At 38.5% G+C, this 12,076-nt stretch overlaps 1 protein-coding gene across 2 annotated transcripts in view; it reads left to right on the top strand.

Annotated features, from left to right (window-relative positions):
• nat10 (N-acetyltransferase 10) overlaps positions 1-12,076 on the top strand; it is a 34,650-nt gene that overhangs the window by 8,390 nt on the left and 14,184 nt on the right. For both annotated transcript variants that reach the window (XM_022227923.2, XM_022227924.2), the window contains exons 7-18: positions 1,657-1,898; positions 3,645-3,738; positions 4,727-4,825; positions 5,161-5,297; positions 5,669-5,796; positions 6,373-6,523; positions 7,377-7,473; positions 8,582-8,698; positions 8,912-9,013; positions 9,480-9,554; positions 10,080-10,193; positions 10,816-10,949. In XM_022227923.2, coding sequence (XP_022083615.2) covers positions 1,657-1,898; positions 3,645-3,738; positions 4,727-4,825; positions 5,161-5,297; positions 5,669-5,796; positions 6,373-6,523; positions 7,377-7,473; positions 8,582-8,698; positions 8,912-9,013; positions 9,480-9,554; positions 10,080-10,193; positions 10,816-10,949 — 1,490 coding nt within the window. The remainder of the gene's footprint in view (positions 1-1,656; positions 1,899-3,644; positions 3,739-4,726; positions 4,826-5,160; positions 5,298-5,668; positions 5,797-6,372; positions 6,524-7,376; positions 7,474-8,581; positions 8,699-8,911; positions 9,014-9,479; positions 9,555-10,079; positions 10,194-10,815; positions 10,950-12,076) is intronic.

Here is a 12,076-nt window from a genome sequence, read left to right on the forward strand (position 1 = left end):
GAACTGAGGGGAGTCATGGCTGATATCTGGAACACTGATGACTGTTCCCATCTTGCAACTAATCAGAGCTGATTAATATTTCAATATGTCAAACATCAGCATCTTGGACAGACATGAACAACCTGTAAATCCTAGTCGTATGAAAATAATCGGACGTAATTATTCCCAAGGTAATTTTTAAACAGATGTGAAAGTGCTAAATGATGATAATATTTACCTATATTAAAAACATGTTTCACAAATTATTGGGTCTCAAAGTCGGCAGTTGCAAATGTCATTGGATTCCATCAAAAATATCAACCGTAAAAAAACAGCGAGAAAATTAAAAATGATATACAGCGTGCGGTGTTATATAACTTTCTTTGCTTCATGAAACTGGCACAGTGCGCTGCTGACCTCTTTTCAGTAGGGCCAGATTAGTGTGCAGCGGTGCTGTGTGGCTCATCGCTGCGGTGGTGGAAAGCTTTTGTCCCCGGTGGTAATCTGCTCACACTAAATGCCCCAAACCGTGGTATACTGTTTCAAAATAAGGTTGGATTAACTCCACTATTGAGAGTGAAAAAATGTCGGTAACGCCCGGCAACCTGATCTTTTGTTCCGAGTACAGTCTTTTGTTACAAGGCCCAGTTCACTTTGTCCGATTTCAGAGACCCTGGCCATGCGTATACATGTAAACACATGGTAACCGAAACCGGAATCCCCGCAGGAAGTGGTTAATTTGCACTCAGTGGGTATCCACAAAACGTACACAGTCTGCTGAATTATTCTAAAAGGATCATTTAAATAAGGCCCAAAGGCATAAATTTGTGTTTCAAATAACCACAGTCACTCTTTTAGAAGTTTTGGAAACTTACATAAGGAGATTTTGGTGGCAGATCTTGTATCAACTGACAAAGTATCAAAAATTGACTTTTACTGATCCATATGGGGAAAGTACACATCTAAAAATTGTTTTTGTTAGATAAAGAAATGTTTGTGAATTGTTTGTGAATTATGTTTGTGATTATGTTTATCTCTTCTAAAGAATTGTTTGTTATTCTTAGCATGCACACATTAGGTCAAGTGTCTCAAAGTCTCCCGCTAGAAGGGGATGATGGCTTAGGATTTCCCCATTACTTTTTTATCACTGGCCATCCAGACCAGTGCAAACATTTCTTGACTGCTCTGTCGCAGTTTGAACTGGTCAGCGCAAATTCTGCTCACAGTTTTATGCATTAGAATTTTTTTAAAAGGTGTGCACTGTACCAGGCGAAGTGATGGACACATGGACAATGACACTTCTCGGATCACTGCTATATGTAAGACGAGGATATTGACTTGAAAACTGATACTGGAAAATGAAATACGGAAAAGAGTATTCCTAATTGTGGCTTCAGCCCTTTTGAGCTTGTTATAGTTGAGCTCTGAAGGCAAACGACACTGCGTTCGATTTGGATGCTTCCATATTGATTTGACCAGATAAGATAAGAGAAAGCATGTTTTCCTTTGAGTTGCTCTTTAACTTTTTACTACAAGTGTCCAGTATAATCCTGCTTGTGCTGTATTTAAAAGCTACAGGGAAACCTAATAACATCCTATTGAACCTAGCACAGTAAAGATTTGATTAGTGCTGACTGTACTTGAACTTGTACACTTTTCTTTTACATGGGATGACAGGATGACACTTTGAGTCCAAGTGAAACAGAATTGAAAGACTTGAAAGCATCATTGCAAGACACACAGCCAGTGGGGGTGCTTGTCAACCGTACCAAGACACTGGACCAAGCCAAAGCATTGCTAAAGTTTGTAGAGGCTATCTCAGAGAAGACTCTGCGTAGCACTGTTTGCATGACGGCAGCAAGAGGGAGAGGCAAGTCTGCGGCTCTGGGCTTGGCTATGGCTACTGCTGTGGCATTTGGGTAGGTACTTGTACATGGAACATGTAGACACAGCGTTTTATGGCTCTGGATACGTGTAGTTAGAACTAGGCTTCTTCGTAATTCATTCTGATAAGCCTGTTTGGTATTTATTTCTTTTCATATCGCGATATCCGATATTATCGTGGTGACATCAAAACACGACTTAACTCACCATGTCTCGGGGCCACGTAAAAAAAAAAAAAAGATGTACAGGCCTTTTTACATGTGTTTTATCTCTACATTTAAAACTCTTATATGCTGGTGAAAAGCAAATATCAACATGGAAATTGTGGACATTAAATTATCATATGTCATATCATGGCACCGTACGGAAAAGGCCATTTCCCCCATTGGCAGTAAAGTTCGCTCAATAAGGCAACCCCCAAAATGTACAGAGCACATGCGTGGGGAGCTACTGGTATTGATGCCCTCACCTCATTTCTATAAGTCATCATTTGTTTCTCATAAATTGGCATGTTTTGCTTGGTACCTTTTCTACAAGACCACAAAAAAATCCTTCTTGTAAGTCGGCATTAAAAATATCGCACTTTGGTTTTGGTTGCCTTCGCTGCAATAGCCTAAAAGCGTCAGGCAACAATCCCCACACTGCCCAACTGATGGATGCATGTAGTCTTGTACATCAATACCAGGGACCCCTCTCGGGCAACACGCATGTGCTCTGACCATTTTAAAGGTCACCTTATTGAACAAACTTAACATGTAGGCCTTTTTCCAATACTCGACTTTGTCCCCGCTCAGGCTTCAACCGTTTTTACTACCTGACTTTGAAGTTGTAAGCACAATAGCAAGTTTTATAGTGGCACAAAACATCAAGTAAGATGCAAAAGAGCCAAACATTACAGTTCTATAATTTAATTGAAACACATCAGGCCCACAGTCGGGAGTCGGTTTTGGAGACAAAGCCTGAGATGGAGACGAAGTTGAGTATTGGGAAACGGCCGTGTACAGCGTGTAGGCACAGTAATATATTTATGACGATCTTGAGTCCCGAGAGAGAGAACCAACTTAGCTGGAGTAAAATACATTACATGTACAGTCTGTTGTTTGGTTCTGCCCCCTAATACTTTCAAGACCCTTGCAACTTCTTGGGGCCAACTGTGACTTTGTGCTTTGAGGTTTTCAGTGGTAGTTTTTGGGGAGTATTTGTGTGGCCTAAAAGTAATGCATTCAGGGCTCAACACGTGGTGCATTTGACTTCCTCATGTACATGTTCAGTACATCGTTTGGAGCTTATCACGATAATTTTTGGCATATCGATTTGCACATTATTCCGATATGTGTTTTTGCAAATGATGTTATATATGCGATATCAACATCATATCAAAGTATCATGAAATTTCGTCATATCGAACAGGCTTAGTATGTAAGGAATCAGCAGTATATGTACATACTATACATAAGTGTGAAAACAGCAAGTGTGATAACAGAAAGTAAAACCAGCCCTTGTAGTTGTGTAGGTTTCATGAGCTGTTCTCTGACATACCAGTATAATTCTCTGTTCAAAGTTGAAGCCTCTCAGATGTATGTTCCCAAGAACTTTGGGCTGCTTTACTGAAAGTTACAAGCTGAAATGTCCTCAGCAGAGAAAAAAAAGTATCAATGGGCTTTGGATACCAATATTCCATACTGATTCATGAGCATCACAGCTGTTAACGAACCTGCTGTTTTGTCCAGTTTGGTACCCTTTTACAGCAGCAGTTGTTCTGTTTTAATTTAACTGAACAGGTATTCCAACATTTTTGTGACTGCTCCCAGCCCTGAGAATCTACGAACACTCTTTGAGTTTGTCTTCAAAGGGTTTGATGCGCTAGATTATCAGGTCGGTGATTGGATGTTTTGGATCATTGTGCGTTTTTACAAGGAAACTTCCTGAATCTTCCAAAGCCCATTACATGTCCTGTGCAGGAAACAAGTAATATTTGACCCACCATCCCAAACCAAACAGAAGTCGGTATTTGTGATGTTGGACAATTCCTCTCCTTCAGCTTTTTCTACACTTCAAAGTGATCCATGTCAAATCTAAATTCTGTCTGCAGAAAGCCTCGTACGGGTACTGATGGCTGTAAAGCTCCCATGAAAATCTGAACCGTGGAAGTTCCACTATTTTAGGGTTATGAAGTTACCTACTTCAGCCTGGTTTGGGGACGGTTGGTCACATACCATGCTTATTATCAGTAGTTAAACTAAACAGGCAATTATGCCTTATACATTATAACAGTCACTCTTACTTAATCTTCCAAAATCTCCTCATGGAAGTGTTAAGGGGTTTTTTTTTTTTTGAGCGTTTGTGTTAAATGACAGTCTGAAGTCTTGTTAACACTAATCTTTGAGAGTGGGGCATACAGTGACCTTTGACCTGCTGCATCTTAATAATAATAATATCAAAGCATTTATAAGGTGACCAGTATCTGCAATTCAAGGGTGCCAATATATTATTATCCTTGCACATTGCTCACATCATCTGAACATTCCTGAAACCACCTCAGCTCCTTGTGGAGTATACTAGCCTGATGCTGCCATTGCAAACAAGGTGCAAACGGCTAAACATAACTGACAGCCTTTATTGTTATCGTGTAGTATCCAATAGTACAGCAAGTATTAATCCTGGTAAATCCGAGGAATTTATCACATAGAAATGCTCCATTTAGTAACAAATACTGTAGGGGGGTCATCATAATCAGAGCATTGAATGAAGTTTATCAAAGGTTTGGATTTTGGGTTAATGTGTACATAGCAACTTGCAGTTTGACTTGACCTGTGAAGTGATTGGCATAAAGTTATTTCATGGCATTTTTATTTGTTTGTAGGAACATCTTGACTATGAGTTGGTCCAGTCGACAAACCCTGAATTCAACAAAGCCATCATAAGAGTCAACATTTACAGAGAACACAGGCAAACAATACAGGTTAACAATTGACCATGTTTGATCTGCTCAAATGAAATAGTTTTCCCTTCAAAAATTCTTGTACATGTACACTGTTTTCCAGAATTGTACTAAACGCCATCTATGACAAGTTGGTACTTCGTACATTTACGAATGCATGTTTAATTCTGCTGCGTAATCTTTGCTCTCTCGGAGAAAAAAACTGCAATATTGTCCCATGTGCCATCAACCTAACAGCAATTTTAACTCATGTTTGATGGTTGTAGTGCATGTAGGTATGCCCCAGAACATGTAGCAATGCCATCCTAAAAACCCTTGGTTTTAATGGCATTGTATTGTTCATGTTTTGTTCACAGTACATTCATCCTGGTGATGCAGTCAAGCTAGGACAAGCAGAGCTGGTAGTGATAGATGAAGCTGCAGCAATCCCACTGCCTCTGGTCAAGGAACTACTAGGACCATACCTTGTGTTCATGTCTTCAACCGTTAATGGGTAGATTGATTATTAGAATATGCAGCATGATAAACTGCTTTGTTCGTGTTATTATTTGAGAATGAAGTATGATAAAAGATTTTTATGAAGCCAGTTTTTTAGAACCCATGCAAGTACTGTGTACAGATAGGGATTTTAGTCAGGCAAGATTTAGATGTACAGTCAAGCAGAAATCAACAACCCAGATTATTGAGACATGTATGCTTCATTGACTGATAAATGCTCTTTTAAAACTCGACACAAAATATAGAAGACGAGGAACGTTTTCATGAGAAGGCCATGAAGCACTGTGGAACCTTTTTTGAGGCACACAGTACAGTTGGTTAATTTTTGTTTCCTCTCCATTTGATTGGATAATTTATTTTGTATAGGTATGAAGGAACAGGCCGCTCTCTCTCCTTGAAATTGATTCAGCAACTCAGACAGCAGAATGCAACAGGTGGTTCCAGTAGTAAGACAGAAGCGAGGAGTAGCTCAGAGGCTGGGTCATCAGCCACAGGTAACATGGTCAACATTCATTTTGACAAAGCAGGAATGCTGTAATCACTAGATTCCTGAAACGCAATTAAAGACATGAGTTTTAAAGTCTTAAGATCACTTACAGTAGACTAGAAATGGAGTATTCATCAAGTTGTGAGAATTTGAAAAATTGAAATGAAAAATTAACTGAATAGAAATGATGAAACAGGTTTCTTTGAAATGTTAAAAACAGGCTGCACTTATCACTGGATATTTTCTTGTTAAAAGTTGTATTTGATGTTCAGAATTGTGAAGTAATAAACTGGAAGTTAGCAGTGACACTATTGTGTAAAATATATCTTCTTGCAATGCTGAAAATGTCAAAGGTTAATGTGAGGGAAGTTTTGGGTCATCTTTAGGTGAAGTTAACAGTCCTATGAGAACGACCTTATCATCACTGAAAATGAATATTTATCTCATACATTACTGTGACTTTCTAGATGTTTGGATGCATCATGTTATGAAAGAGGAATTTCTCATTTTCAAAACATGGTTCTTGTGTAAATGATATCTATCATAATACATGATTGACAATCATGTTCATTTGTTCACTTAGGTCGTGTTCTTCATGAAGTTAGTCTAGATGAGTCAATCCGATACAGTGTTGGAGATGATGTAGAGCAATGGTTGAATGGTATGCTATGCCTAGATGTGGCAAACGTACCAAGGATATCATCGGGATGCCCACTACCTCAAGACTGTGACTTATATCCTGTAACTTTATGTATCCCAGTGTATGCATTCTGGGGCCAATCCAAGAGCTGCTTAAGCGCTAAATTTGCTTAAACGGGAAAAAAACTTGGCTTAATAAACAAAGGTTACCTGCTCAAACTCTATCTGATTGTCATGCTAACCAAAAAACAGCTAAATACAATCCCAAAAGAATATACATCACATGGAATTTTGGCCAGTTACCTGACTTATCAAGTAAGGTTATTTTCGCGCTTAAGCAAATTTTGTGCTTAAGCAGCTCGATGAAATTGGCCCCTGCGTCTTAGTTCTGAATGAAACCCTTTTCACTGTTTACAGGTTTGGCTAACAGAATATTGAGTGAGTGGTACATGCGCATCAAAGGATGGGATAATCATGAGTGATGTGTAAACCATTCTAAGTCATGGATATATGACCATGAAAGTCTCACTGACAACCCAGTGTCTAGTGTTTGGACTTGCTGGCAGCAGGTTATGTTTTTTCTTTGAAGGAGCAGAATTTGCAGAATGCAAATTTATATTAATGTCCTTGCTTTTTCACCTGACATGGCCCTAAGTCATTTTGAAATATTTTGCCTTTTATTTTCTACTGCCAGTGGCAGGCAATCGTTTATTTACACTCCCAATAAAGGGTTTTTGGAATGTTCTAACTCAGTAATTGGAATGTCTGACTCAAATCAATTGATAGTGTTATTTCAGCTGTAATGCTACTCAGGATTGCATTGCTTGTATACCTAAGGGTAATTTCCTACTTTGGGTTGCTATGTATGTGGCTGTCTTTGCCGAAAAAAAAAGTGTATTTTTAACATTATTAAAGTTAAAGCACTTGTTTTTCTTGACGAATCCACACATACTACATCAACCGAGATACATTGTTCAGTTTCCACAAAGCCTCTGAGGTATTTCTTCAACGTCTGATGTCTATCTATGTAGCAGCACACTATAAGGTATAGTAGAACCATCAGGATAGCTCCCTCTGTTGTTGACTGTCAGTCTCTTGGTAGTTCCTTGCATTGTGTTTTACCATAAAGCTATATATAATTACTGGAACACCATGTCACTGTGCAAAGTGAAGCCTCCTAGGTACGTGGACATGTGTAGGAACTTGCTGGGAAAACTTGCAGAAATTTGCACAGCTTTTGTGTGGCTAGTTGCATATCTGTGGTTATATTCTAAAATGATGTGCCAACAAAGCTGGTGAGTCAAAAACCTAAATGCACAATCAGGAAAGAGTGTTTAGTACAGGTCACCCTAAACAATGAAAATGCATCCATATTAAATGACAAATTGAATGACAGAAAACAGGATATATGCTATTTTCTAATGTACTTGCTCGTATTTCAAATACATTCTTTTTTTTCTGTCCTATTTCTTTTTGTTTTCATGACGTTCTACAAATATGCGCTTGAGTTCAAAATATCCAAGCCCAGCAGGCACCATTGTTTCTCCATGCTAGGAATAACGAATTAGTGCTCCATTAATTTAATATTTACATGTATGTGTTCTGGTGATGTTAGGCTGTGACTTTATTGACATTTAACCTTAATTCTCGGAAAATTTGTGCTTGAAAGTTTTCTGAATTCTTACATTTGACATCGTATGGTAAACCAATTTCACAGTCTTTCTTATGAGAAACGGGACATGAAGGCTAGTGTTGCATGTACTTCGTCACAGAATATCCATGGACTTGTATTTAAGCTGCAGTTTGCCGTAGTTGTATTGTACTTTGAACAGATACGGCATTGTGACCTGGAGTCTCCTGATTAATTTACAGCTTGCTGTTACTTTAAGTGTAAATTTGAGATAAATTACAAGTGGTACTTGAAAGTTGATCAAGGATAATGATATTCATGTGCATGTAACTTTCACAAGAGAAGTTTAACTTTATATACACATGTATGATACAGATGATGCAGAAACCTCAGTCAGATGTTAATGGCAAATTGCTTTTACTACATGCCAATAGGTGTGCACAGCCTTATTGCAAAGATGAATGAATTTCCGGTACCCTTGTATACCTTCAATCCATGATATTGTTGGTTTTTCTGTTGTTAGAACACACCCAATGATTTACAGCTTCTATCAGATGCACCAGCTCATCACATCTTCTGCCTTCTGGGACCAGTGGATCCTACACAGAATGCACTGCCTGAAATACTCTGTGTGCTTCAGGTGAGTGTTACATGTACACCAGTCGTCCATGTCTCAGTGAAAGGTCAAATTCTTCTCGGTATGAAACTGGAGTATACTGCATTTATTTAGGGTTACAATGTGAGCAAAAACTGGTACATTTGGCCATAACTACTAGACGTAACCCCCACAGTCATAGAAAGTAGCATTGTCGTTTTTTTTTGTCTGAATTTAATGTGTGATTTTGTGTACAAGGTGTGCTTGGAAGGCCAAATCTCCAAGCAAAGTATCATGTCCAGCTTATCCCGAGGCAAGCGAGCTTCAGGAGACCTGATTCCATGGACCATCCAACAACAGGTAAACATCTGTCAAAGAGAGAAAGTGTTAAAGCATGGTTTCGTGAAACAAAGTCTTTGATCTCATAACAGAACCCAGTTTGTACCTTTGAAACATTGTGTCTTGAAACTTTCATGTGAGTTCGCAAAAGTTGAAAAAAAACGAAAAAAAAAACCCAAATGAAATAAATAAGAACTTGGCAACATCTCATCTTGCACAGTCTTGGCCCAAGAAAGGGGTTTAGGCATTAGCAATTACCTTCTGTAAACTTGAAATAAAAGACCCGGCAAATTAGCTTTTTCAGTAATAAAATACTCAAAATGTTCCCCTCTTCACAGAAGGAAATGTCCATAATGACCCTGAGGCAGCGCCAGGAGAATTCACTCAAATGAAGAAAATCAAGAAAATGATGGCATTGACTTAACCAACGGCAGAGATATTTGATTTTTTTGGATGTCATTCACTTCCTTAAAATTTTATCTTTCAGTTTCAAGACAATGATTTTCCCACTTTATCGGGTGCTCGAGTGGTACGCATAGCCACACACCCTGACTACCAAGGGGTAAGTGCATGATATGTTCCATCTGGCTTAACCAAGTAATCTGATTGACTATGTTGCTTCATGCTATTCAGCTAGAGTAAACGGTCCATTTTCAGTGTGAAGGAAGAAGAGAGATTAAGTACTTATGTGAACCATATCCATATTTAGACCATCGTGTAGTCGCATTACACCTGTCATATTGTGGTGTGTCATTTGCATTCTTTCAAAAGCATTATGACATCAATCTTGCTCCACTTGTTATACCAACAGTGCTGAAATCTCATGCCATCAATGCAGGACTTGTTTAAAAGTGACCCGTTGAAAGTCACTTTTCAAAGTAAAAATCAGAAATGCATTCTACATTTTTGTTAAAGATGTAATGACATAATCTTCATAAACAGATTTTGATTGCATTTTTCAAGTTGCAAGTAACCATGGGGATGCACATATTCAGGTTGATGTCATGGTGCATTTCATTAAGCTAATTGACCATCGTGATTGTGACTAGTCATGTCAATGTTCATGATAGACTGTCATTGTGTGTAGATGGGTTATGGATCCAGGGCCTTGAAGCTTCTGCAGAGGTACTATGAGGGTCAGTTTCCCAGTCTAGGGGAGAATTCTTCAGCACCCACAGAGTTAAATACTGTACAGAGTGAGGTACGTTTCTCTCTTCACCCTAGGTCAATTAAGTTTAGCATATTGGATTTCTTTAGCTAAAATTACTGTGTATTCTGTCTGTCTATCCGTCCGTCCGTCTGTCTGTCTGTTTTTTCTCACACATTTAGTAAAGGATGCTAAAACTAACTACATATTATGCACAAGTATCAATTATACCTGGGCATTATACAACTTACAGGTGTGGGAGGAGTTTATCAACGATATCAAGGTGTGTCATGTGACTTTCGATAATGCCATCTCATCCTAGCTTTTATTGCTTTTGTTCAGGAGCTATGTGGAAAATGCTTTTAAAATAAGAAAAAAGGAAAACTTCTCAGAAGGTCACATGAGAAGCTGCTGATCGTCCGTGCCCAACCCATCAAATGCCCCAACCACTTTTTTTTCCAAGAATGCACATGGTCAAGATTGTAAATGGCATACAGTATGTGTATAAACTTTGATTTGGAAGCATCTTCAGCCACGTGGAAGTCTGTGATTGCACAGAATAGCTGCGTGACTCATATGTGACCAAAACCTTATTCAGTTTGTTCCTTTTTTATTGAAATGTTTGAAAATTAAGTGCCAAATTGTAGGAAACACAGAGCTAATTTTTATTTCTCAGGAGGTTGATTTGTTAGAAGAGGTGATTGGACCGAGGAAAAACCTTCCTCCATTGCTGTCCAAGCTGAGTGAACGTCCTGCAGAGAAGTTGGATTACCTGGGGGTATCGTTTGGTATTACATCAGAGCTACTGAGGTAAATATAGCACAAAATATCAGGAGATCCTTACCATGCATAATCTGTGAGTGTTGGATATGATAGTGTGTGAAAACGCAGACCCAATTGTAGCCCCCTTGCAGGAAGTCCAATTGCTGACTCGGCAGCGGCCATGTGACTGCAAAAGGAATGGCCATGTGACCCCACATAGGAAAACCTAAGTGGAAAAGAGATGACCGTGTGCAGGGCATTTGCTGTAAACGCAACAGATTTTTGATCTTATTCCCCAAATCTGTTTGATATATTGCAAACTGTCGATTAGGATCTCACCAGACTGTTTTATTCTTCCGTGCGTTTCAAACCTCCCTTTCAATAACGTTCTTAATCTGGTGATGTACAATTCTATGTGTTCAATTATGGATTTGAAATTATTCATTAGAGTAGAAAGGAGGAAGGTTGCCATGAAATCTCATTTTATTGCTTCACTTGTACTAACAACATTCCAAAATGAAGAGTTAACCTTGCTTTCAAATTCAATATGGCCAGCCCCATGAATAAAGTCCATAGACTAAGCCTTACGAAAGTTTAGCCACACAAAGGCACTGCAATTAAGTGGTTTATTTCAATAGAAAAGAAATATTAAGGACTTCTGGAATTTTTAATTCATTTCCCCGAGGTTTGTATTTTCAAGACTTTATTATGTAAATACTTCATTGTGGCCTTTCAACAGCAGATAAAGTGTGCTTTTAAAGAAAAATTATCTTTTTTGGACAAATTTCTATTTTTATTTCTGTTATTTGAATGAAGAAACCTTTTCTCCTTTTATGGCAGGCCAAAAACCACAGAGAAAAGAAATCTTCAACTCTGCATTGCTTTTGTGAACTAAACATCCTTCCTACATTTTTGTTCAATTGTCATCCACAGTTCTGCTGAATCACTGAGGAAGTTAATTTTGCTTGAATTTGAAAACAATTTTGATACTAAAAGTGATAATGACTACAGCATCCAACTTTATTGGTATCAAAAACTGAACTAGTTCTCCAGCTCTTTCGTGTATACATGTTTTTAGTACATTCAGTGTGTTGGTTACCATATAATGATAAAAGGCTGGTGAACTGCACAGTTTGTGCTTGATTGCTACATTCCGCAGTACTGCTGCTGTGTTC

This window comes from Acanthaster planci, linkage group LG20, assembly GCF_054643075.1.
Source record: "Acanthaster planci isolate LZ-2023a linkage group LG20, COTS_SCS, whole genome shotgun sequence".
Lineage (NCBI taxonomy): Eukaryota > Metazoa > Echinodermata > Asteroidea > Valvatida > Acanthasteridae > Acanthaster > Acanthaster planci.